This window comes from Dermacentor variabilis, chromosome 11, assembly GCF_050947875.1.
Source record: "Dermacentor variabilis isolate Ectoservices chromosome 11, ASM5094787v1, whole genome shotgun sequence".
NCBI lineage: Eukaryota > Metazoa > Arthropoda > Arachnida > Ixodida > Ixodidae > Dermacentor > Dermacentor variabilis.
In genome coordinates, this window is record NC_134578.1 from 66,900,930 (window position 1) to 66,926,783 (window position 25,854).

Sequence of the window (25,854 nt, forward strand, 5' to 3'; positions counted from 1 at the left end):
CAGAAGCTTGATGTGGGTGAGTTCGTTTTGCATACTTGAAGAAAAGAGCGCTCCGAAGGCGCGGACTACAATAGGAACATGTACGAAGGGAAAGGCGCTAATTTGAACTAAATGTTTTTTGAAGAAACAGAATTTCAACTAGACACAACCTAGAATAGCTCATCGTGACATCACGACCTCCTTATCTCATTAGAAAAGCTATCTCTTTTTTGGTAAGCGTCACTGAAGGGCAGCTAATACACGTGTCCTCGGCCTTTGCAATGTAGAAAACTTCTAATATCTCCCGTTCTAGTCTATCTCTAGACCGTGCTAGTAACCTGGTGCCACGAAGATACGGACGGCAATTGTGACGTTTACAGTGTTCTGCCAGATGGCCCCCCGCATTGTTATTAACGGCCCAATTGTGCTCACGCGCCCTTTCATTGAAACATCGTCCGGTTTGACCGATATGAACCTGTAGGCAACTTAGGGGTATCTCATATACAACTATAATTTTGCAAGCGGTGTACTGCGCTGCATGTTTCTTAGAGCATGGTTCAGGTTTTGCCTTTGTCAGCATAGGACATATTTTCGACAAATTACACGGTGCATTGAAGAGAAGAATAACACTGTGCCTTTGCGCCACATTCTTGAGGTTGGGGGAGATCATGTGCCAATAAAAAATCATATGTAATCTCTTCCTATCAACTGGTTTTTTTTTATTAATGCCCCCTCTTGCCTGCTTGATCTTTTGAAGACGCTGATTGCACACGCTAGAAATCAAGAGTGAAGGGAAACCGACTAGGCGTAGCCTTGAAACCTGGTTACGAAAACTGCTTTCTACTTTGTCGTTGCAAGCTTTATTTAGAGCTTCTTTTAGACAAGTCATTGCAACACCTCTTTTTACTAGCTATAAGTGCGCACTGTCGTATGAAATTAAGTGCTTGTTCAACCTCGGCTGGTATTCTAAACAGACATGCATGTCCATTAGAGTGAGATTGAGGTCCGAAAAACGAATGCTGTTATCACAAGGCCTTTCGCACGTGAAGTTTTGAGCGTCTGATGCAAAGCGAAGTCGGCGAAACATTTCGCCAACCAGAGTGATACTACTCGGTGATGTTGTGCTCCCAGACGACGTTGAGAGTCTGCTTCAAGAAGGAACGAAATACAGCTTTGAGCCGCCGTGTAAGAAGCACCAATTGCTTCCTACGGCCTGGCGAATAGGAAACTGCGCCGGCGAGGCAGAGCAGGACCGAGCTACCAGTGACGCGGTCGATAGTCTTCTTGGGACTGTGCGTTCAAAAACCACCCTTATCCACCCTTCAGGAAGATAACTGGCTTGCTATGGCAAAATGACCACGGCAAACTAGGATATGAAGCGGTTGTTGATCAGAGTGCCTGGAAAAGCAGCGACAAGCTTATATATGTGATTACAAATGAAGGAACAATATTGCGGCTAATTCCAGCGCTTGTGAGTTACACATCAACGTACTTTTGAGGGAATGAATTTACCGTAATATGAATTTGAATTGTGAATGTAAACTGCAGTTAAGTGTTCGTCAATACACAAGTGGCTGAAAAATATACGTCATTTCACGTTTAAGGCTATGGATACGCCTCTGGTCCTGTTTATCTGTGTGTTTTGCATTGCCATTTTTCATTACGTACTCGGTTCTGAATATTTGTTTCCCACGCCTACAGCAATAATTGGGCATAGTATGAAGCCTCATTTTAGCCTTGCAACAAGAGTTCTTTACGATGAGGGGGCCTGGTTGTTCAGTTTTGCATGTTATGTCTACATTGAGAATGTAACTGACCTATGTAAATAGTTGACCCAACAAGATCGCAACAGCGCATATGTAATGGAAGAAATGATCCCAGCTTTCATCTCCACCAAAATTGCACGAATTTTCTAGGACGGTTGCTGCAGCAACGAAATTTCACAATTTTAGAATTTTAAAAGACAGAACACCATGCTGCAAGGTTTCTTTAGAACACCAAACTAGCAGAAAGTACACAAGCACAAAACGTATGGTTAGTGAGGCATTCACCATACATACATCTCAACGAGTAGCACGATGTATGCGATAAAAACACACCAGTGTACCTGTTTTGCTGTGTCGCTACACGGAATGTAGTCAGGGGCGGCGTGGATATTGTATTCCTTGTCTCCAACAACGTTGAAAGTTAAGCAAACCAAAATGCACTTTCGAATGTCGTACGCCTCGCTGTAGTTCTGAAAGATGAAACATTTTATTCACTTTGCTTGCAGCAAGTAATAGTAGCCACGCGATGAAATCAATAAACACGGGACATCGGCATTGTTCCTGTACCGATTTTGATGTCTTACAGACGTGCCCTAATATTTACCTCATAAGGCTTATGTTATAGCTTTGAGGGATAAAGCGTGGACCGTATTTTGTCTCTCTTTCTATCATAAATAGAACAAATCCTTTCAAGAGCAACTTACCGCAATGTACTGAACTGTTTCGGCATCTTTGTGCAGATGTTTGCAATATCTGTTTGCGTCCACAAGAGTTCTTCGCAAATTTGCCTCGGATAGCGAAGGCGAGGTTCGCTGCTGTGAATTTTGAAGACATGCGGCTCCTGGAGTTCTGAAGGAAAAAAGTTCATGTTAACAGAAATATGTACGGTACCATAAAATATTTGTAAATAGAGACATGTGGCTAGAACAATAATGGGAGCTTAGTCTGTGTATAATGCCCGCGATGCGTGGCTCCGTGCTTCGCGAAAGTGAGGCAGAAAGAGAATGAACGCGGCTGATGGAAGACACGTTTCATAAGTGAGAGATGACTTTGCAACCACACGGTACTTCAGACGGCTCGAGCTATGTGCACATTCGTTTCAAACGATTGAAATAACAAAAAATGCTCGATAACACTGATGTCTTGCCGCTGTGCTTCCGCGCCCTCTGTGTATCTGGAACGGCTTGTAGACGTATCATACAGGTGCTAGTTCGGCGTATTTATTTTGTATGCGCCCAAAACAAAACCTTCATGCAGCAGTTTTATTTTCTCTCGAGTGACTTCTCGTTGTATTTCGGAATATTTCCCATAAAGTGCCGTTGAATATATAGATAACTTTTGGAAAATCAGATCACCCGCTAATTTAACTGATCTCATCGCGCTGCAGCAGTGAGGTTGCACAGTTGTTGTAATAGGTTGTTTCAAAACTACTGGTCGCGGAAGCTATTGAAATCTACAGTGCAACGCTTGTCTATCAAACCTGGTGTCAGAAGTGCGATACGCGCTCTTTTTTGCCAACTCTTCGTCAACCTGTGGCCTGCAGTTACAGGATCTGCTGTTAAGCTGCTGGATAACCACCCTCCGTTCGCCAGCAGCAATTAGAGTGATATATCGCCGATTTCTTAAGTTGAAGAATTTCTGGTCACATTTAAAAAAGAACGCATATTTATTTTCGGCTATTTTCGAGATCTCCAATGTCTGTTGATGTTCACATGAAAAACAGGCAATAGTTCGTGACCGTACCTACTCGCTAGAATGTTGGTATGTTGTTTAGGCTATGGTGTTTAGATGGAAGCTCCAATTTCGGAACATGCGCCTGCCAACCGTCTCAAACCCCCTTAAAACTCCCGACAGTGTGTATATCCAAAAGCATGCACGGTTAGGTGGGCTAGTTGGTAACGCATACTGCGAGTGAGTTGTGAGTGAGCTCCTGTGGTGCGTATTTATTTCTCTACGTCTTTCGTGTTTTTAGCGCTCTAAGTTTTTCCGTTCATCCAACATGTCACCTTGATTATTCTCCGTGTCGTGTGAAAAGAAAAAAATGCAGTTATGTGTGCCTATGGATTCTTTTGGATACGATAATGATCTAAGTGCTCTTCAACATCGGTAGTGTAAAGTATGAGTGAACATAACTGCAAATGTGACAGGGTGATACGGGATGGTCTATCTGAAATGATGCAAGAATAGCGGAGCACGTCTGTAAAGCTGCCTGATATCATGGGGGGTTGAGTGCCTCATGTGCACACTCACTAAACCACGGGTTGTCAGGAACCACGCATAATTTGGGGACCATCTAAAAATAGTATGAACTTAAAGCTATGGATAAGCAACTGTCGTAAATAACTGCAGCTTCATCAACGTGTTCGCTAACAAGCGCCCGATTTGGAGTAATTTCTGTTCAAAAAGGCGTTGTTCAAGCCTCGACTTGGTTATCTAGCTTTACGTTCCCTGTGGAAAATGCTCATGTGACATCTATGTTTGTTGCTATCACTAGGGTCCGCATCGACCAACATTATCAGAATCAAGCGCTACGTTGAGGAGGTACGCAATGAAAAAGGAGATACAGTGTGTGGAATATACGTAACCACTCAGTGACAAACGAGAAGGGGGTTAGCCGAGGGCCTTACACTCCTTATAAACCCGTGATCCTGCTATCTTTAGCCTTGCCAAATATTCACGCGGAAGCAGTCACGCCCTTCATGGGTGGACGTCTACAGGGGGCATGAGAGTTGCGCTCAACGGTTGTTTGGTTTATCTTTTCTGTGTGTTCTTTTTTCTTTGCTGGAAATGCGTATGAGCTCATAGAATGGCGCCCTGCTACTCTTTTATTCACACCAATTAAATGGCTCTTATTTATTTTTTATATTTATTTTATAAACCCTTCTGAAATGTACTCTCTACCGAGTGGACTGTACCCAATTCCCATTGTTCCCAAATTTCACAGGAAATCAAACACCAAACTATTGCCGGATGCACAGTACGACATGTCGACTCAGTAATGTCGTGAGGAGGAAGGCGATGCGCCATGCTTGTCTAGAAAAGCAAGGTACAAGCACAGAGAACAATCCCACATATCTGAGTACATCAAGGGCTTCTGGATCCTTCCATATACAGTAGCACATAGTTATTGTGGAGAACTATCCAAGAATAGCTTTCTTCTCCAGTAACGCATAATAAATTGCTGTTGAATCCGTTGAACCTCACTCCTTGTTTCAATAACATGTATGTGTTCTTTAGGACGCTAGTCAGCCAACACGTCAGACGGTATGAAAGAAAGCAAACGAATGACAACTGTCCTGTCTATTGTGTGTCGTAGGCAGTACTGCAAGTAGGAACCAAATAAACAGTTAACACGTTCCATTATGCTTCAAATACACGTACGAGGCAACAATTGTACGGACAGATTACTAGTTTTTATGTATTCTTTTTGTACAGAAAATGTCGATAGGTACTACTTTGACGTTCACAATTGTGTGCTCAAAGGCCGTAGTATACATTTGCCTAAGGTTGGAGTAGCCCACAAGGAACTTTGTAAAATAATAGAAGCCAATGAATGACATGAGCTATTTCGTTAAAAAGTACGTCTGTTTGCGATGCAGGTATTAGGCAACACATCCACAGGTTTCATGTGATTTATGGCTTGATTACGCAGAAAAGCAGTCCGCCAATTGACACTGCATGGATGACCGTGTCGAGTGGCTTGTGTATCTATCAGACCAAAAAATGTCCGACGGTTACTATCGGCCCTAATGCAAAATTTCAGCACAGCTGAATACGTGTTTTCGTTCGCGATATATTGAGGCAAGGAATTTCGGAACAATATCACTGCACCGAATGGCATTGGGCCAGTGCCGTCACCGCCTTTTCAGAGGGGGGTGGGGCAGTATGGGACCACTGGCATGATGAGGGGTATCGGAGCTAGCTGTGAAAGACGACGATGACGAAGGCGTGAGCAGCGGCTCGAGCGCGAAGGGCAGTATGGAAAAGCTGGGATGATGAGTGGCATCGGAGCCAGCTGTGGAAGAATACGATAACCACAGAGTTTCATACAAACATTACCAGAGGGAACTCTGGCGCTGCGATCGTTCAGCCAGCATGGGAACGATGGAAAGTACATGTATTTGTGTGATATTCGCACTTGTTGATTCAGACGTTCTTGTGGCTTTGTTTATTACGCTTTATCTGTCGGCTGTCGTCATAAAGTTTAATTTGAAATTCTGCAGAATATTTAGCAAACACGCATTGTTGCTACTAGTTGCAGCGGCCAAACCTTTCGAGAAGGCTGAATGAAAACGCTCAAGTGTTTAAACTTGCTGGCTGGCCCGAAAGAAAATCATGAGGGCGTTGTATGCTGTTTGCCAATTCATGCGTCCATGCCGTAATATGAGGGCGAATCAAAAAGTCTTTCCTTCTATATTTGATTAGGCAAAATCAGGCACGTGCAGCTGATTACGAATACACGTACTATTCTACGTGCATTACACTATTTTTTACATAGTCCCGACAATGGTTCAGACATTTGTCCTATCACGGTACTAAATTTGAGATACCCCTGTTATAGAATTCGTCCGGCTGACTGTGGAACCCCCATCAGACAGCTGTCGTGGCTTCATCTTTTCTTGCGGCCCTTTGCGAACTCACAACACCACCGTCTCACACTGCTCAAAGCGAGACGCCTTTCCCCATACATGGGCTGCATTTCCCTGTAGATTTCGACGGGCATTTGTTCTTTGGTCCACAGAAAACGAATCGAACTTCGTTGCTCGGAGGCTGTGGACATGTGAAGCACAGTCTGCCATCTTCGACAACTGACAGCAGCACAGTGCCGCAGAGCTACCACAAGATAACGCCGAAAAAAAAAAGGTTCGCGGCTGGGAATGGATATGGTGACTTTGAATTTACAGCCGTAATTTGGATAAGAAAAAGTAGGGGCAATGACTTTTTGTTTCGCCCTCGTAGTTTCAATGTCAGGCTTTTGTGGTAGCGATCATGCGTTCGAGTCCTGCCACCACAAAATTGTAATAATATTTACTCATAGATTTATTACACAGTACTGTGTTCAAGATCACAAATTTTCAAAGTCGCGGATCCGTTTGATGCCATAAGGACGAAATTTAGGCAAATCGACATACTTCTCATAATTCCCATGCTTGCTCAACCACCCCGATTGCAGCTGCCTTAGCTAGTAGCCCTAAAGTTCCCTGTAGTAATTATTGTACGAAAATCTAAGACGAGGAAGAACGCGAGCGAAGTAGCACGAGCGTGTTCGCGTGGTTACGCAGAGGGACTCCTCTGCTCAACCCAGGAACGGGAGCCTCAAAACTGCGCTCTAAAAATCTAAGACAGCTGAGGCACGACCTCACCCAAGTTGATTTGAACAGCACAGTTCGATACATAATGTACTTTGTATTGCAGATAATACTTTTTTTTGCATGGTAAATCACAAAATAGGAAAGCTTACTCTAGGAAAGCCAACACTTGATCGCGGGTGCACTTTGACAGAGGAAGCAGTAGATGCGGTGGGGTCGCTGTCATAATGAATTGCTTTTCATCCGGACAATTTTCGGCGCTTGGGCTGCCTGGAACGTAGTCCGGTCCTGCGGTGCCATCATGAACAGCCCCTATACTAAAATATATGTTGGAATTAGTTACATAAATGTTAGCATTTCATTTATGCTGTTGTGTGCGCGCATATTGAAATCTTCCACAAAGGATTTGGTGCTGGAATCTCCAGCAAAATTATTTTCATACAATGAGTGCTAGGTATAGCTTTTAGAAAAGTCAGATTGTGGTCTTCCAACAACATTCTGAGGAAATTTCCATCATTGGGCCACAACCATACCGATCAATAATTGAAACTTGCGAACGCAGCCATTTTCTCCTCGTGTTCTTAAATCTGGTATGCAATCACTTTTTTTACACATTCCTGCCCTTTTGACAACCCCATTGCGAAGCGAATCCGCAAACTAAATTATTAATTTATGGCGGCATAAGCTGTAATTTTGTAACTATGCATTTACCATATCAATTTACTGAAATGGCTGTTAGTTAGCAAGCATTTCCTCATGCTGTTTTACTTGACTCGGTACTCTTGTAACTGAGTGCAATGGGTTTGTGAAATGACGAAGTGCTTACAATGAGCCTATCTACGAACTTATATATTTATTTCAAAATTTCCTTGAACGAGAATATATCCGAGCATATTGGAAATGGCCATAGAAATAGCAACACCCTGGCGTTTGTACATTTATTAATTTCCAGGCAAGTATGCAAGTCAACGCAAAGTTTCAGAGATTCGCTGACGACGGGAGACTTAGTTTATATAAGAACGAATAAATGCGTTGCTTTTTCTGAAGGAAAGCGATTGGATCAGAAACTTTGTATCTCTCGAAAATAGCAGTTATAATGTAACAAACTTACGTGTGAAGTACTTCATGTGCAATCGTTGTCATGCCAACCATGCTTTTGGCGTCATCAGAAACCAAAGCACCACGCCAGCTCTTGCAAGCGCTAGCAACATATGCCATGCCTTGAAGAAAGGTAAAACATGTTTTTAAATGCGATGGCTACAGAATAGACGAATAAATTAGCAAAGCAACGCCTGGGTCCTCGCAATGACATTCAAGAATGCATTGTCTCGTTTCATGAATTCGGATAGCCATTACTCTTGCTAGAATGTGGAGGCAACGCATACAATACAGTAACTGTTTTTTGCAAGTTAACCTGCAGGTGAGCATCACGTTTTCGGTTGGGTCAAATTCTACCAACACATAATTGCGCAACCATTTTAGAAATCTGAATTAAAAAAACTCATTGCCCGTCCACTCTGTTAAGAATGATGCACTATCTTTGGGATCGGCACACGTATTGGGAGCGGTTAACGCACCTCCGCCACGGGTTGGCCTGGTGTTGCACTATCTTCGGGATTGGTTCACGTATTGGTTCACGGGAGCGTTAGTGGCTGCATCACCTCCGCCGCGGGTTGGCCCGCCATTGCACTATCCTTGGGATCGGCACAGGCATGGGGAGTGCTTAATGCCTACGTCACCTCCGCCGCAAGTCGGCCCGGCATTGCACTATTTTCTGGATTTTGTGTCTACACAGGGACATGATCCTGGGGAACTAGCCCTTAGCAGCTTCGCTGTAACGTTATGCACATGAAATGCCATGTTAGAAAATGTGAGTAACCAGACTCCCTTGAAACGGTAATCGATGCTAAAGAACGAAAAGAAATGTTTGTTTTTTATGCCGAACAGGTTACAAATACTACCATGAATATTGAACAATTGTCCATCTAAGTTTTAAAAATTCTTTTAGTTATTGCTTTAATCGTTTCTCACATTGTTCTTAGGTGTTTCGGTCGTGTTTCATGCTGTTCCGTTCATATTTTTGGAAGAATGGTAAGCCATAGCCCACGCGAACTTACGATCTCCTCACTCATTGAGCAACGTCGGACACCCCACTTTCGTGCTAGCCAAAATATGGAAATAAATAACCAGATTGTTAGCGAAGGGCCCAGGCGTGGCATATTAAAGACTTACTTCGCAGTTGCCTTGTGTCTGTGGACATTTCACACGTTAAGCATATTGTGAGCAAGAGACCGCAATGCCGGCCACCGAAAAATCTCAGGGTGCTGGCATTCGAACTTAGTGCATCGGCAACGACATTAAGGTTAGCTGAGCGAAATACCCTAATGATATTCTACCAGAAGCTCCGGCGTAATTTTGCACTGGCGGAAGTGTCGGGAACTGGAAGATGGGAAAAACACCGGCGGCTGTGGGCCTGGGCCGCAAAAAGGGGTTGGCTCCGTAACTGTCTTTGCCGCTGCGAAAACGTTTCGTGGTAGAGTTCTGTCACAACTTTCATAACTCGCATGTGCTTGCTCTCGCGTCAGAGCTTGGAGATGCAGCCAGTTGGGCCGTCTCCAGAAATTTTATACCATCATCTGTGGTAATTTTGCCCAAGTTAACCAACGCGGGCCAGATTTTTGCTGTTTTTTTGCCAAAAGGCGCGAAGATCGGCTCTTAACTAGCCCTCAAAGAAATTCTAGACCTTCACTCGCTGTCCGAGTCCTAGTTTCACATGGGCGATCCATGTTGGGCTTTGCAAAGAAATGGTGCCGCCTGCACATAAACCGAAGGACAAGTGGACACAGAGGGTAGCTTGTCACGCAAGAATGGCCAGGAAACTCCCCTAACCTAAATTTAATGAACATATGAGTGGAAGGTATTCTCAAAGTTCAGGGCTGTGCCGATTAGCACATCAGCATGGTGTCGCTGAAATAATCGCTAAAACATGCAAGCAGAGAAGCTTTGGGTTACCGTGTAGGCGGCGTTTGATCCACAATGTTTGAATACGGCGATAAAATCCCAGGCCAGACATATTGAAGATATTAAAGCGAAAGCTTTACCGGCCGCGAACTTCGCATTTCGCCGTGGCCGTGCTCTGAGAAGGCACACGATGTCACATCGCATTCCTCGTCGTTGCGCTCGCCTCCGCTCGCTTCGCCAGCTGCATCGCATGCCTGATAACATGTTGGAGGATTGAAAGGCAGAGCTCGCGTGAGCCGCAACCAGAGTTGAGGCGGATGAATGACGGCCAGAATTCTGATAAGGAGAAGGAGGTCTGGAATCGACATCGGAACGAGATGAAGAGAAAACGAATCTCCCACGAAAGAGACGAACAGCGCTGAACGACTGGCTAAACGCCGCAACATAGCTAGACAACCAGACTAACCTGGACCTCCAATCAATAATAACCAAGGCTAGCCATGCTATGCCTTAACTTTCGCTACGTATATTCTGGCATATCCGAGCTAAGCAACTGCCAATTTCTCTTAGCTTTAGATTCCTTATATATCGGGCGAAAACCCTACATAATATTTCGTCAGATCTTTTTATTCTCCACAAAAATATTTGGCTTATGTTGGTGACTGCATTTATGGATCTCCATCTATTGTCATGCAATGGTTAGGCTTTTGATGTACCTCGTCACAATGTATACCGAAATAGAAACCCCAGTTCATGCGCATGCACTTCATTCGACGTTGATGCAGTTCCATCATGAGGACGGAGCCCATCTTTGTTGTACGTCTACGGAGAATGAGAGCGAACACGGAGCAGAGAAGTACGACGCTGCAGTAAATACCGCTATTTATTGCTTTTATGCCACTGTGCTCAATGTTGCACACATCTATTCTGTCACATTGTCCAAAAACCAGCACATAGCGATTGGCACACAATCTAAAAAAAAAAGCTTACACCCTTCGGAGTGTGTATCTGCCACACAAAAATTATCATCTGCCTTGCTTGCGTTTCCTTTCTTGAAAACGCCACGCCCGCTACTTTCCTATCGACCATGCTATGCCATGCTGATAACACGCATGCCGTTTGTTCGTGACAAGTACCAGGCTCGCAGCGTTAAAGAAAGGAAATGCCGGCAAGACAGGTGACGTTTATTATGTGCTAAGATGCGACCCAGAGGGTGTAAACTTTTCTTAGAGTGCATAAGCAACGACGAAAGTTAAGGAAAAATGAGTAAATTATAAGATTTGTTCAATATGGATGTTTTTTTCTAATGAGATATTTGTCTCATTATTTGTCTCATACGCTCGCTAGCCAGCGTATATACGCTGAGGATTTCTGTCTACTTTTCATACTTGGTTACTCAGTACAGTGGTGCTCTCACTGGTTCCGCTTTAACGGCCAACACTAAGGATGTTATAAGCCGGTAAAATATGTTGGGAATTGCATTTAGTTAAAAACTAACGGACGCATTTAGAAAAAGGTGGAAAACAATGCTCTGAGCAGATTTAGCAGCCTATCGGTTCCTTTCGGCTCACTCCTTAGAAGAACGCTAATACTTGAACGGCCAATTGTTTTATTGCAATTGCAACTATATGAACTCTCCAGGCGCATTCCTGCTCTCGGCGTTGGCATCGCCGTGAAGTTCCGTATAAAGTCCAAGGGCGATGAAATTGTCACGCGTGGTGTGCTTTATGTGGGAGTGAAAGCGTGCGAGGGTGAGTTGGCAACTGCGGCTCAATCACGCGTGTGCGAGCGAGGAAGGCGGGCTGGAAGCCCTGCTTTTCTTGTCGAGCGTGAGGCACAGGGTTCAGGCGACGGAGGGGGGCTCTTCTCTGGCAGCTGCTGCTTACAGCGCGGCTGTGCGGGCGGCATACTTGAAGGCGATCTTTACGACGGGGCAGAAGTGTGCGCCCATGCGGACCTCATCATCAAAGCGATCTGAGATGTTTGCAGAGTGCGGGTAGTGCCGGTAGCTTCATGTGCGCTGTGCTTTCGACGTTCCGTTCGCATTGAAGTGAGAGATGCAGGAAAGTCGTTTCCATCGCTGCTGCTGCCGCGACTCCTCACTCCAGCATTTTGACATCGAGCTTCTGCACTCATCGAGCGATATGTGTTCACGTTTACCTGTGCGCGCATGACTCCATGCTTTTCAATTTAGTTAAAACACGTTGGCGGGCTAGTTGGTTTTAATCCATGATAGAGTGTCCAAGCGCAACTGAATGATGACATAAATAAGAACAAGCACACAGATACACTGCTGGCTCTTTGCCTCTGTTTCTTTCTATGTCCTCGCTGAATCGCACTAACACAATATAGCATTGTTAATTTAGTTAGTAAGCGACTATTTCCAAGTTGATACGGCTGATAAATCTACTATCCTTACATGGTATAGCTACCTACTGATTTCCCACCGCAATCGGTGCTGCGCCTTTAGGGCAGAACTGCGTGTTTTTTTCGTCCGCTTTTATTTCTATTGATTTATCATCTCTGTTCATTTAAGAGCTGCAAATAATTTGCTCTATGCTATCTCTGGCGCAATTGTTTGTTTGCTTATTGTGATATTGTCAGCGTGATTTGTGCATGTCGTTGTCGTCATTTTTACACATTACTCATCGTTATCTTCTGGGTTGTGCGGTGCTTCGGGTCTGTCTCGGGTGGCTGCTCTAACATAAAGGGATCACATAATTAGATGTCTCAGAAGCCTTGGAGCGGGCTTCATTTCTCACGTCCCCATGCTATTCCGATTCCCCTCGAACTCCGGTCCAGTCGTCGTTTGCTCTCTTTAACAACAGTGATGACAGAAAACAGTCCATCCACCAGTGCTACTACCGCCTCGGGTCAGTCATCTAGGCCTACCTGGACCGTGAACACCACACAACGAGACCCTCCTGTATTTGCCGTCCTCGGCGGTGAAGACTTGGAAGATTACTTCAAGCACTACAACAGAGCATGCGACGTCATGGACTGGGACGACACGCACCACCTACAGCATTTCGCTTTTAAGGTGCCAAAGTTGCCAAGACGTGCGAAAGTAACTTTTCGGAGTTGTCAACACTCACCCAGCAATTTCGCGAGACATGCGGCTTGTCCTCTGGACGCCCCAAAATCTCGAAAGAGAAGCTGCCAATGCGTATGTAACAACCAGACGAGTCCTATAAATACTACATTGAGGACGTGATCGCTCTCTGCCGCCTCACACCGAGTGACGTGGTGGAAGCTGACCTTGTTCTCCCCATACTGAAGGGAACCAACTCGGTAGTCTTGGATTCTCCCGTCATTCGGAGCCCAAACAGTGTTCGTGATATTATCAAAGCATGCCAAAATATTGACACGCTCCAGTTCATTCGCCTCCCACACGCCTCTTGCGACCCTCGTGTCAACGGTGACGCCGAGTTGCGAGCGCTGATACGTACTATCATCAGGCAGGAAGTTGAAGGACATCTTTCTGAACCTGCGATGCCTGCAAATGTTCGCCCCGTGCCTTCTGGACTGCGTGATATCATCAAGGACAAACTGGCGTATACAACAATCACCGAACTTGACAAGTCCAGAGGAATAAATTGTATTCTCAGTTATGCCGGCATCGCCTCGCGGCCTGCCTGTACCGTTCATTCGCCACCTGCAGAATATTACTGTGAGAACCTGCCATCGATGGCAGCGTATACTGCTGCACCACTGTACAACTCCGCGTGGCGCTCGTCACTCCCTCTTTGTGTCTACTACGGTACTGGCGGCCGCATTTCCGGCTACTGCCGCCGGAATCAACCAGAGGAAAGGCGAGGCTGCACTACCTTTGAGCGAAACAGGGCTACTAGGTACAATTCCTATGTTTCCGGGCGCCAGCAAGATGAAGGGCGAAGCTGTGATACCTTTGAAATGAGACAGGGCACCTAGGTAAGATTCCTACGTTCCCATACTGCACACAACCTCGCCTGTTCGTTATCCCTCCCCTCCCCTGGATATACCTCGAGCTTCCCGCTTGCGCGGGCGTCACGCTCCTTTACCCTACCGCCATTCCTAATTACCCTTGCGTGCTTCTTCCCACGTTATGGGCAACCGTCCGGAAAACTAGAGGCTACAGAGGCCGTTAAGTGTAGTTGCGGGTGCAAATTGCAACACTGCAGCGATCTTTATCGGAATAAGGCTGAATGCCATGCTCACTGGTGACGACGTGGCCCAATAATTTATTGTTTTTGCTTGCAAATCGACACTTTTAGTGTTCACTTGGACACCAGCCTTTTTTAGACAGGTGAGCACTTCCTCTAGAGGTTGTAGGTGATGAGAGAAACTCGACAAAAAGAAGACAATGCCATCCATGTAACAAAAATAGGTCCCGTATTTTAAGCCATGGTGTATACTGTATCATACGCTCGGACGTCACCGGCACATTACACAGTACAGTATACTCGAAAAGGCCATCAGGTTTATCAAACGCAGTCTTTTCGCTATCAAGCTCATGCATTAGACTTGGCCAATGTCCGGAGTCCCCCCCCCCCCCAAGTCGAGGGTCGAAAAATACTCAGCACCTTCTAAGCTACCCAGAGCGTCATCGTTAAGAGGCATTGGATAAACATCGTTACAGGTAATTTTGTTTGCCGCTCTGTGAACGATGCAAGAGCCCACATAACCATCTTTTTTTAAGAAGCACAACAGAAGTCCAAGGACTTGCTCAAGGCCTCCTAATGTTGCGTGTGAGCATGTCGTTGACTTGCTCTATAAGTTTTCGCTCGGACACCGAATGACGGGAGAGGCGTCTCGTTCGATTGGATGAGTAATTACACTGGTAGAACTCAAGCCTCGGGAACAGACGTCAAAACAAGCTTCATGCTTCCTTAAAATGGTTTGCAGGGCATTTGTATGGGCTGAATCTGCACTCAAGGTAGCTTTAATAGCATCAGAGTGGCCTTCCGCGGGCATGCGATGCGTGGAGGACGAGGCAGGTGAACCAGTTACAACGCATAGTGGCGTAGCGTTGGTGAGACTGGTGGCAGCCGACCCTTCCGGCACCAACAGTGGCTCATGGGTCGTGTTCAAGGCAGTGTGGCGGGCACTACCGCGCGAGAACCGGAAGAAGCATGAGGCGACGGCGATTCTGAGAGAAATACAGCACTGAGAAGGTATAACAAATGCGTCTCCGTCGACAGTGTCCCCGGATTCATCGGTGACAACACGCTTTTTGTCTGGTGGGATAGTGAAATCTGCTTCTGCAAGGAGGTTTGGACACGGGGAACTGAAAACGAGAAAAGTTTCACTCATGTGAATCCTTGGGTCATCGCACAAAATTAGTGCAGGACAGCGGACAGGAAGCCTCATCCTGAAATCACTTGATGAGCACACGTCGAAAGCACAGCAAGTTCGAAATGTTGACGAATAATGGCTATCAGGACTTGAGCTGGGCACTGTTTTGTCGGATAAATTCAATGGGAGCGTCACTGGCACTACATTCAACCGGACCAACCTATGGCGCTTTCACTTTTCGTAGGTGGTAGCACAGTTCGCGATGAATAACAGATATAGGAGCTTTAGTAGATTGGCAGAGCGAGCCGGAGGAATCGTCACACCGCGATACGACGTGCTTTCTCCTCCAAAAACTGCAGCCTTTAGTTTTCCGCGCAACAGGCTGCTCTAGGCACTTTGCGTGTATTCGCGAGTTTATTTCACGCTCGTACACACACTTTTATGCAGCACGTATTCAGCAACAGAAAGCTGTATCAGAAGCTTTTGATGTGGCTCTATAATTTTGTCATGATATTTTCCACCTAATAATAATATTCGAGATGTTGATTAATAAATAAGACTAAATGTCCAATTAGGCGGAAAGCAAAGAATTATTTGAGTATCTCCATGCGACGGCAAACAAGATAACCTTTGGTTCTGTCCAGTTACGTAGCATTTGCATATTTCTTTAGTTTGGCTCAAGGTAAGTGGGAAACAGGACTGAATCATGATGCGTGTAATATGATTGCATTATACCTTGCATTATGATTTGTTTATTCAGGTAGTGCCTGCTGGATGCAATGGTACCGCCACCTAGGCAGACTCAATTTAATGGTCAAGAGCTTCATAAAAGATTTGTATTATAACAAAACACCAAACTGGAACTAACATACTAGTTTTTAGGTTTGGGGTTTTGGGAATGTTGTAAGCAAGGTGTGAACTAAAGAGCGTGAACACAATGGACTTTATACTTAAAACCGTTCTATTTAATTTTATCCCGATCTACTGTCGTCAAATTCACATAAACGTCGAGCATTGGTCGAATTGCCCAATCAAACGCTATCCTCGGATTTAGAGGATACGTTTGTTTGATGGCAAGGCGAATTGATCGCTTCATTGATTCCTTGCGATTGTTCTTTGTTGGCCTGTATCATCAGCCTAGTCAATGCGTGTGCATCAATAAAAAAGGGGTCCAGGTCTGTGGGAGATGGTGAAATCGAACTGCTGCAAGTAGTTCACCAATCTGGCGATACGTCCCTTAGGTTGGGTCATATTCGAGGTATGAGTGAGGGCCTGGTGATCGGTGAACAAAGTAAACTTCGCATCTTCTAAGTACGTATGGAAGTACTGAAGTGCTTTAAGGACTGCAAGAGTTTCTTTTTCAGTAGTGGCGTAGTTGACTTCAGATAGCTTGAGGGTGTAGCTGTAGTAACCTACTACAAATTGCTTTTCTCGGCCGGATGCGTGTAGACATTTCTGGTACAAAACTGCAACACTTCCATAGTGTGAGGTGTCCGTATTCATTTCAAAGAGTAAAGCGAAATCTGGTGTGCGTAGAATAGGGTCAGCCGAGATTCTGTGCACCAGACAACAGTAGGCTCTCTCACATTCATCATCCTACGCAAATGGAACTTCTTTGTGCGTTAGGCACGTGAGTCATCTTGTTTTCATAGAAAATTCTTTAATGAAAGTCTGAAATGTCCCGCTATTCTCAAAAACACACGCAATGAGTGGACGTCATATGGTTTTACCAGTTGACATATCCTCTCGATGGACTTTTGTTTTGTGCTTTTGGTTTTTCCATGAAAGACTCTTCCAAGAAACAAAACTTTTCTTTAAAATAATGCACTTTTCTTAGAATTAACCTTGAGGTGTGCCAAGCTCCAGGCATTTAATATCTGAGACAGCTGTTCCTGATGCTCAGCCTCTGTTTTGAAGAAGACGGTGATATCGTTTATGTACGCGTTACAAAAGATACCTAGGAAGGGCATCAGGACTTCGTTCATACTCATCTCGAAGCATACTGGCGCGCTTTTCCAGCAGAAAGGAAGCCGGTTATACTCGTAAAGAGCGAAGCGCGTGATAATCGCTGTGTACATTTTGTTTCTTCGGTTAGCGGGGTATGCCAGAAACCTTTGCACAAGTCAATACGTGAAAAATTTCGTGAAGCACCTGTCTCATCTATAATCGCGTCTATCTGGGGCATGCGAAATGATATAAGTTCTTTCTGGCAATTGAGAGCCCTGTAATCTGCGCACAGCCTGAAAGTTCCATCTTCCTTCGGCGCAATTGTTACGGGAGAGGCGAAGGGTAACACCGAAAGTCTGATTATATCGGCGTCTAGCATCTCCTGAAATTCTTTCTTCAACCATATATTGCGCTCTATTGACATGTTATAAGGTAATTTTTGGATTACGGTCTTGTGAGTTAGTTCCAAAGGCACCTTGTGTAACTTCATCGCTTGTGGATAGCTTCCTATGCATACCAGTTCAGGGTAAGGCGCTGCAATGTCCTACGCGCACTTAACAACTAGTACGTTGTTCTTTCTACACTGCTGTTCCTCTTCCCTTGATAGTCCTTCCATTAAAACCGCATCGTCCAAGTATACGTTGATTTTTAGTTTCTTTATATCCGGTATGGATAGCAGAAAGTCGTACTTCACACACTCTATCACCATTGCTTCACTCTCTATTTCATGACCTTGGAACTTGATGTTTAACGAGGCCCACTGATTATGCATTGCCGCTTTTCCATCGTAACCGTGCAACCGTAGTACTCTTACACTATGCACGAGACTTGCATCTAGTAGCGCTTGGTATTTACTATAGACAGAAAAGCACCGCTGTCAACCAAAGTCATTGAATGTCTGTTACCCACTTTGGCAGGAATGTGAAGTAGGCTAGAACAAGTGAAATAAATAGTCTCAGTTTTGGTCATCGGGTCCGACTGATCACCCTTGTTTATTAGTTTTTTGTCATCGGGGATTCTTCCACGTCCTCAAATAGGGGGAGAGGGTTGTTGTCGACGTTATTCACCCGACCTCTGGGAGCGCGCCAACCCAAGTTCTCTGTGCTGCCTGCAATGTGGCTCGGTACTCCCTGGTTACGGGTTGACCAATCCGCGCCGGTCAGTCTGAAGTGACTGCTTAAGTTAGCAGTTAAGATTTTTTCTCAAGTGGATGGTATGTCCTGAAGGCACTGCAGGAGCCAGTCCATAGTTTTAGCCTATCGTACTTGCACTTGCTTCAGGATTTCGGCATGCAGTCCATGCATTATTAGTGCTACTACGGCAGAAGAAGGAATCATAGGCTCGGCCAGCTTTAAAAGGCGGCGTTTTTGAAAGAAATACTCGACGAAGGAGCCCGGTTTGAATTTTAAATTAAGCACGGCGCCCCATCGTTGCACTGGGTAGTTTCGGAACGTCGGGAAGAATGTTTCCTTCTTGCGGGTCAAGCGCGTCGGCTTTTATAGAGCAGTCGTCGAATGTTCCAGACTAATCGTTCGGACCCGCGTGCCTTCCACAAAGTTCGACACCATTCGCGTCAGGTGATGAAATCGGATAACATAAGGTTCGGTGACAACAGACAGCGGATAGAAGCATCGATAACTTTTCAGAAACTTCGGATACATGCAGGCGCGTTCCACGCTGTGCGATTACACTTGTTAGGCGGCGAAACGTGGTTGCCCGATAAAGATAAGTACACGTGTCAATATGCAAATAAATTCATTCTGGGCCGTAAGTCCGAGTAACTTGTACCAGAGCGATCGTTTGGCACCCATGTTCAGTTACTTTAGAAACGCAATAGTCTCCAGTTGTTCATGCAGTTTTCTACGATGTATTAATGAGCGTAAACGCCACTTGAACGTGATGAGTTTTCTCAGCTTTATGACGTGCCATGACAGACAGCCGAGGTACACACAACCCGATACTTTTTACTACACCTTAGGGCTAATGGCGAAAGAGGCATTCTGAGCGGTAAATACGGTTTTGTTCGGTCTAATTATGCATGGTCCGTTACATATTAGAATAACGTAGAGCTTTTGCAGTGTTTGGGACGTTGCGTGGACGTGACCCGACAATTTTCGGAGAATCGTGCAGCGCTGATGACGTAAATAGAATAAAGACGGATTGGAATACCGTTAGCTTTTAGTGCTCTTTTAGGGCACATTCCTGCTAACATCATCGAGTTACATGGAGTTCCACGTCGAGGACTCATAACTGAGGCACTACCTTCTTGTACAAGGTCGTTGATGACAGCATACGCGCTTGTTTGATTCTGCACCAATTTACCACCTCCTACCATCCAGAAACCAACGTCCTGATTGATTGAGTGGACCCTTACAGATATGCTAGCGAAAACGTCTTAGCCGATCGCTATAACAGGGGAGTCGCTTTACCTTAAGTTTCCTTAGCCTACAATTTTTCTCGCCGTGAGACTGTCGGCTATTGCCCGTGCTGCCTCTTGTATGCCCGTGATCCGAAGCTACCCGTGGGCACCTTGCTATTACTGATTGCAAGCTTGACTCGTACTGATTGCTCTTGATCAATTACGCATTCTCGCCTATCAGGGTCTCAAGAGAACCAGAAGCACCGCTACAACCTCTGCCACCGCGAAGTGCACTCTTCGCCAGGCACCCTCATGCTCCTTTGGCAATGTTCGCTTTGAGCAAACGTTTGCTTAAAACTCCTGTCTTACTACAAAGGCCCAGTTTGCGTAGCTTGCGAAGTCACTGATGTCACCAATGAAATCGCACCGGCCAGTCCCACAATATCCTCGGCTCCTACAACCGCTGACATTGTCCGCGTCGCCAGGCTCAAGATCTACAACTTTCGGCTTGCCTAACATATTTAACGGCACCGAGACGGCACTCTTGCCACCAGGGTTTGTGTTGTGATTAAAGAGATGCTTAATGGAGCTGGACGAAAAGAAGACGAGGACAGGCACCAGCGATCCGCACGAACAGGTTTACATCTTGCTCTCCAGCTGCGCTGCTCTTGTAAATAAATACATCCTAATTAGTTTTTTTGTTCGTGTCTCTCAAAACATAACAGCATCGACAGGAAAAGTGACGGTATACTCTTAGGTTGAAAATGTTAAACTCTATAAGATCAGCTTTGTTCGCAAGCATTACCGCTTCATATTGTGGAAGTAGAAAAATAGGACTCACCTCTTACTTCGTTATGACCACCTTCAAATACCTGGGCATAGTTGCGTCTGCAGAGTGTGTAAGTGAATGAGATCAATTGCTTCAAAAAACAATTTCTTGAAGCCAAAAAATTTAAGCGTTTCTTTTTTGTTCATTATTCCTCCTCTCATGGTTTAATTGCTTTAAGAATGATGTCTTTATATTTAAATCATCAGTGGCTTGGTGTGATTTGCCAAAGCCTTAATGTTGAATTGGGTCGTTTTCTCTAATTTCTATAATCTAATTCATTGGTATTAAACTTTCCAAATATGCTAATACAAATCTGGTACTTACATCTGGAGAATATGCACCGCTGAATTCACGGTACTCAATACAGCAGTCATAATTTGTGTCATTTATACATTTGATTTTATGTGCCCGCTTAACGATTTCGCAGCTCAAGAACACTAGCTAACGCAATGACCTGCGGCAAAATTAGTAGGTAAATCAAACACCTCTGGCACCTCATTTCAGCGACAAACATATAGACAATGCGACAGCAGCCGTTAACGAAAACCAAGGCCTGTTTGGTAAAGTAAAGAGGACAGGCGACTCCAGTCAGCGAAACAAAGGAAAACAGATTTTTATAAATACCATGCATGGAATGAGTGTACACGAGTACGGTCGACTGTATATCGCTCACAGTGACGTGGGCAGAGCAGCAGCGCTTGCTGAAAAGTACTTCAGAATAGAATGGTACGTTGGCTTGACAAGAGTATACGGGTAGTTTTGTTGCTTTTTATGGAAATACATATTCATGTTTTTCTTATATAGAAAGATGTTCGCATCATTTATCTCCTACATGTACTTATTGCCGCATGCTGTTGAACAGCCCGGCAAAATAGCCTTCTGCCTCGATAGATGACCCGAAAAGGTTGCTGGACACGCGCTTCAGGCTGGATAAACTCGCAGAGGTGCCGCCACAAAGCAAAACCCGGTCAGCTCCTGGCCTTGACTGAGTCACATTGAAAGACCTTGGAAGCCTCGGCAATGAAGTCCAAGAAGATCTCTTAAAGATCATCAATAAATCCTGGGAATCGGGAATGGCGCTTGACCACGTAAAGTGTCACTCATTCATCCAAAGCTGCAACCACGCAAACACAACACAATGTCAGCGATTTTACCGATCATAGCTCTAACGTGAACAGACTGCAGGCCGATACAGAGAATATCAACACCAAAGTAAAGTGTTACATTGAATACGAGGAATTATTACTACACCAGGCGTAGGCAAGTTTCCGGCTGAACATGTCACATGCGACTGCATATGGTCACGCCGCAGAGTGATCTTGGTTACAGTAGTCACACTATTGACTTGCAGTGTATATAGGGAAAGCATGGGAGAACACGATGCAAGCAGTCGTCATAGGTGAACTGTTAACCAGGTCCAAATAGCGCGTTATAGTATCCATAGCTTCTTCCAAAGCCGATAAATCGACGTCAGCGGAAAGGCACCGAAATGAAATCTGAGGACCAACTGTGTAGACAGGGTAGTACCCTAGTGCTCAATCCTCAGGTTTATGCTCTTTAATTGCGCTTCGACGCTGTTCAACATATCGTTGAGCCAGACATATTGCCTGTTTTGTTTGCGTGGACATCACGATATGCATGGAAGTGACTATTATGTCAAGAAGCAGATCATATCAAGAGTCAGTAAACAGTCCTGGAAGCAGTAATACCTTATATACCTTAGATAACCTCGCACATCAGCGTGTATATATATATATATATATATATATATATATATATATATATATATATATATATACATACCCGTGCGGATATATATACGCTTGTGACTGCTACCCATTCGCCTGCGCCCGTTGCTACTAAATCTCTTAGCAAGCAGTGGAGGTGCTGGGTTTCGACCACCCGGAAGCTTCGGAGTCGCACTCTACTCTCCATCATGCCCGACGACGTATGCACTTCTCCAACAGCGCCAGCCACCTTGGTTTGTGCCGGTGCCTGGCGTCAGCAAGATCCCCCTATATTCTCCAGCACAGATGACAAAGACGTTGAAAATTGTTTCTCCTCTTATGAGCGATTGAGTGCCCATAACCAGTGGGACGATGTTACCAAGTTGAGAAAGGCCACATTCTATCTTACGGACGTTGCGAAACTATGGTTTATATACCATGACGCCAACCTCACTTCCTGGTTGGTCTTCAAGACCAGCTTTAGCCAAGTTTTCGGTCGACCCGCAGTACGAAAGCTTCGTGCAGAACAACAATTGCGCACACGATCGCAAGATGCCGGAGAGACGTTCAAGAGCTACATTGAAGACAGTCTTGACCATTGCAAACGGGTGAACGCATCGATGTCCGAGGAGGAGAAGAACAAACATATTATTACGATATTATCCGCGAGATGCCCAAGAGACGAGCCGCCGCAAGAACTACGAAGTGGGTCTGTGCACAACCTTGGTGCGAGCGAGTGTTGGCCTGGCTCTCTGACTCCACTTTAAATAGCTTTTTTCGTCTGTGTCTTTCCACACGTAACATTCTGGTTGAGGTTAGTGGTCCCCGTCTTTGCCACGGAACTTCGAAGTGTTCGGTACACCGAGCTTGTCCCCTTGCCTCCCGGGGACGAGACCGCCTCTGCCACGGCTTCAGCTTGTCCGATTGCTCCAGTCGTCACGGTTGCCCAACATCGCAGCCCTGGCGTGTTCTTTGGCCTGGAGGGACATGATGTTGACGAATGGATCAAGCTTTATCAATATGCCAGCGCTAATAACCGGTGGGACCCAATCATTATGCTCGCCAATGTCATCTTTTACCTCGGCAGCACCCCACGCGTGGGGCACCAAATGCATGACGACGACATAACCAGCTGGGCCAGTTTCAAATAAAAGCTATGGGAACAGTTCGGCGACCTCATTGGGCGCAAGGTTTCCGCGAGAAAGTCTCTTGCGTCTCGTGTTCAGACACCTACAGAGCCATACGTTTAATATATACTCGACGTCTTGGCTCTGTGCCGCAACGCTGACGATTCTGTGTCTGAAGCAGATAAAGTGGCGCATGTGCTAAAAGGCATCGCCGACAACGCTTTCAATTTACTTGTTTTCGGCAACGTTTCGACTATCGACCATCATAAAAAAATTTTGTCGCTTTGAACAAGCGAAGAGCCGCCGTATTTCACCCCAAATCACATGGCTACCAAACACTGCTGCTACGTCGAGATGTGAGGGTCGACCGCGTCAGACTACCACCTGTGACGACGCAACTGGAATTGTTGACCGCGAACTCGAGGCGAACAATAGGTGAACTTAGCAGCCCGAAAGCTCTCTGAGTAGAGCACTGATACATTACGTTGGACTTTGAATAAAGGCACACAGCAAAAAGAGACTGCACCAGCATGCATGTTTGTCGACAAGACCTCACCGACCGTAAGTTGCACTTTCAGCAAGGTTATAGCCAATGCTGCGTGCACACCACACTCGCACTTCAAAAATAGATCCAAGCCAAAGAAGATACGACTGCAAGCCTTTGAATCTGATGCGAAAAAAACATCAGGAATCGTGCCGAGAAGGTTTATAGAACCGCATTTGGAGTTGCGCAGCTTTTCCTCAAGGGAGATGCGAGCTGCAGCCTTAAAGCCCAACAACGCTCTCAGCTTGAACGGCTCACCCTTACTGAAACGGGACGCTTCAGTAAGGATTCTACGCATGCTTGGCTTCACCTACCATCAGCAACAGGGCCCCAAGCAACCAATCCCGACTGACATCCGTAGCTGGATCTACACAGACCCTATCCTTAGAAAGATGCACCCTGAATATAACAGGGCCCGGCGCAAAGCTCGGGCCGGAGCTATCACAAAAGCCCTTGCTCACGTTCGTGGCGTCACGTTTGCTGATGCAGCCCAATTTTCCCATGGCACATGAATTGGGGCCGTCGCCACACGCGCTGGAGTCCTACACCACGCCTCCAGCGTCATTACTCCGCTGCCATGACGGCTGATGAAGTGGCCATCGCCCTGGCCACTCTAGATCCCCCCTGTCGCACCATCGTGTGTGACTACCGCTCAGCCGCGACTAACTTTAGCAAAGGGCGTATTTCTCCCCAAGCTCTTCGCATCCTCTGCCAGGCATCACACTCTAAAGACAGCATGATATCCGTGACATGGTTCCCTGCCCATGCAGGCACTGTCCCCCCCCACCTCCCCAATCTCAACGAGGTCACCCACTCCATTGCCCGAGTCCTAGCAGCCGCGCCGGAGTCGCTGGAGACGAGTTGGACACCAGGGACAATCTGACCACTTATCTTGGTAAGGCCTTTTACCTAAGTCGCCGAACCTTCCCCCCACTCACCCCAAGTTCAGCCGGGCGGAGGCTACCACCCTGCGTCTGCTACAAACAAACACCTACTCTTCACCCGATCGCCTCCACCTTATATTACCAGATGTTTACACGATCCCTCACTGCCGGTGCTTTCTAATTCACCCGGCTAGGCCTCCGCATATCCTGTGGGAGTGCCCAGCACATTACACACGCATTAACACCACAACCCTCTCGTCGAGGTTGCATGAGGCTCTACGAAGCTCCGCCCTCGACGACCAAACCTGGGCGACCCAGCACGTCCGTGTGGCGGCGGCCAGGCAAGTCTTCGACGTGCCCTCATGGGAGGTTTAGGCCCGGCCATCATAAAGTGCTTTTTCTACAATAAATGTGTATTCCTTGCGCCAAATAAAAAACCGAAACAAAGATCAACAAAGCATGAAAGTATATAATTCATGCGATCAGACAAAATTAGCTGAAGTGTCAAAGGGAACTAACACTCGAAAAGTCATTGATATGCAAAATTAAGACTCAGGAACGATTGAAAAAGTATGAACAAATAGGGGACAGCTTAAAATAAGTAGGAAGAAAGCTTGCCATGCCAAATAGCCATATTTACGGAGTGTAAGATAAGCACGCTAACGTAATCACCAATGTTATTTAACAGTAAAAGCCGCAGATGACTTTCATTCTGACCTCGACAGTATCAACAGCAGCCACCTATCGTTTATTGGAAGTAGTGAAGAACACGATACAGAGGTTCCGTGTGTAAAAGCGGGGAGGTTTGAAGGGCTTTGCGAGACATATACCCGAGAAAAGCCGCCTGAACAGGCAGAAAATTGGTCGATTCAGTGAAACAGAGAGAGGATGTAATCGTTAAAACGCTCGCTACCCATAATATGCATTGGCTCACAGCCAGAAAATAGGAAAATTGGCAACGATCTATTAACCCATTAGAAATGATACGTTGATGAATTGAAGAGAGCATCTATTTCCTCGCTTTCACTATTGTAAAATATTTAGCAAGCTAATATTCAATAGAATCTAGGCAACGCTTCGCTTCAATCAAGCAGGAGAACAGGCTGACTTGGCGAAGTGGTATTGTACAATTGCTCACATCCATGCCG

General features: G+C 45.6%; 1 protein-coding gene across 1 annotated transcript in view; it reads right to left on the bottom strand.

The window, feature by feature from the left end:
- Positions 1-1,085: 1,085 nt before the first annotated feature.
- Positions 1,086-25,854, bottom strand: part of LOC142563312 (uncharacterized) — a 45,064-nt gene continuing 20,295 nt past the window's right edge. Inside the window, exons 3-8 of the mRNA XM_075673870.1 lie at positions 20,437-20,483; positions 8,166-8,274; positions 7,207-7,371; positions 2,450-2,594; positions 2,079-2,215; positions 1,086-1,269 (exon numbers count right to left, since the gene is read on the bottom strand). Of these exons, the coding sequence (XP_075529985.1) occupies positions 1,086-1,269; positions 2,079-2,215; positions 2,450-2,594; positions 7,207-7,371; positions 8,166-8,274; positions 20,437-20,483 (787 nt within the window). The remainder of the gene's footprint in view (positions 1,270-2,078; positions 2,216-2,449; positions 2,595-7,206; positions 7,372-8,165; positions 8,275-20,436; positions 20,484-25,854) is intronic.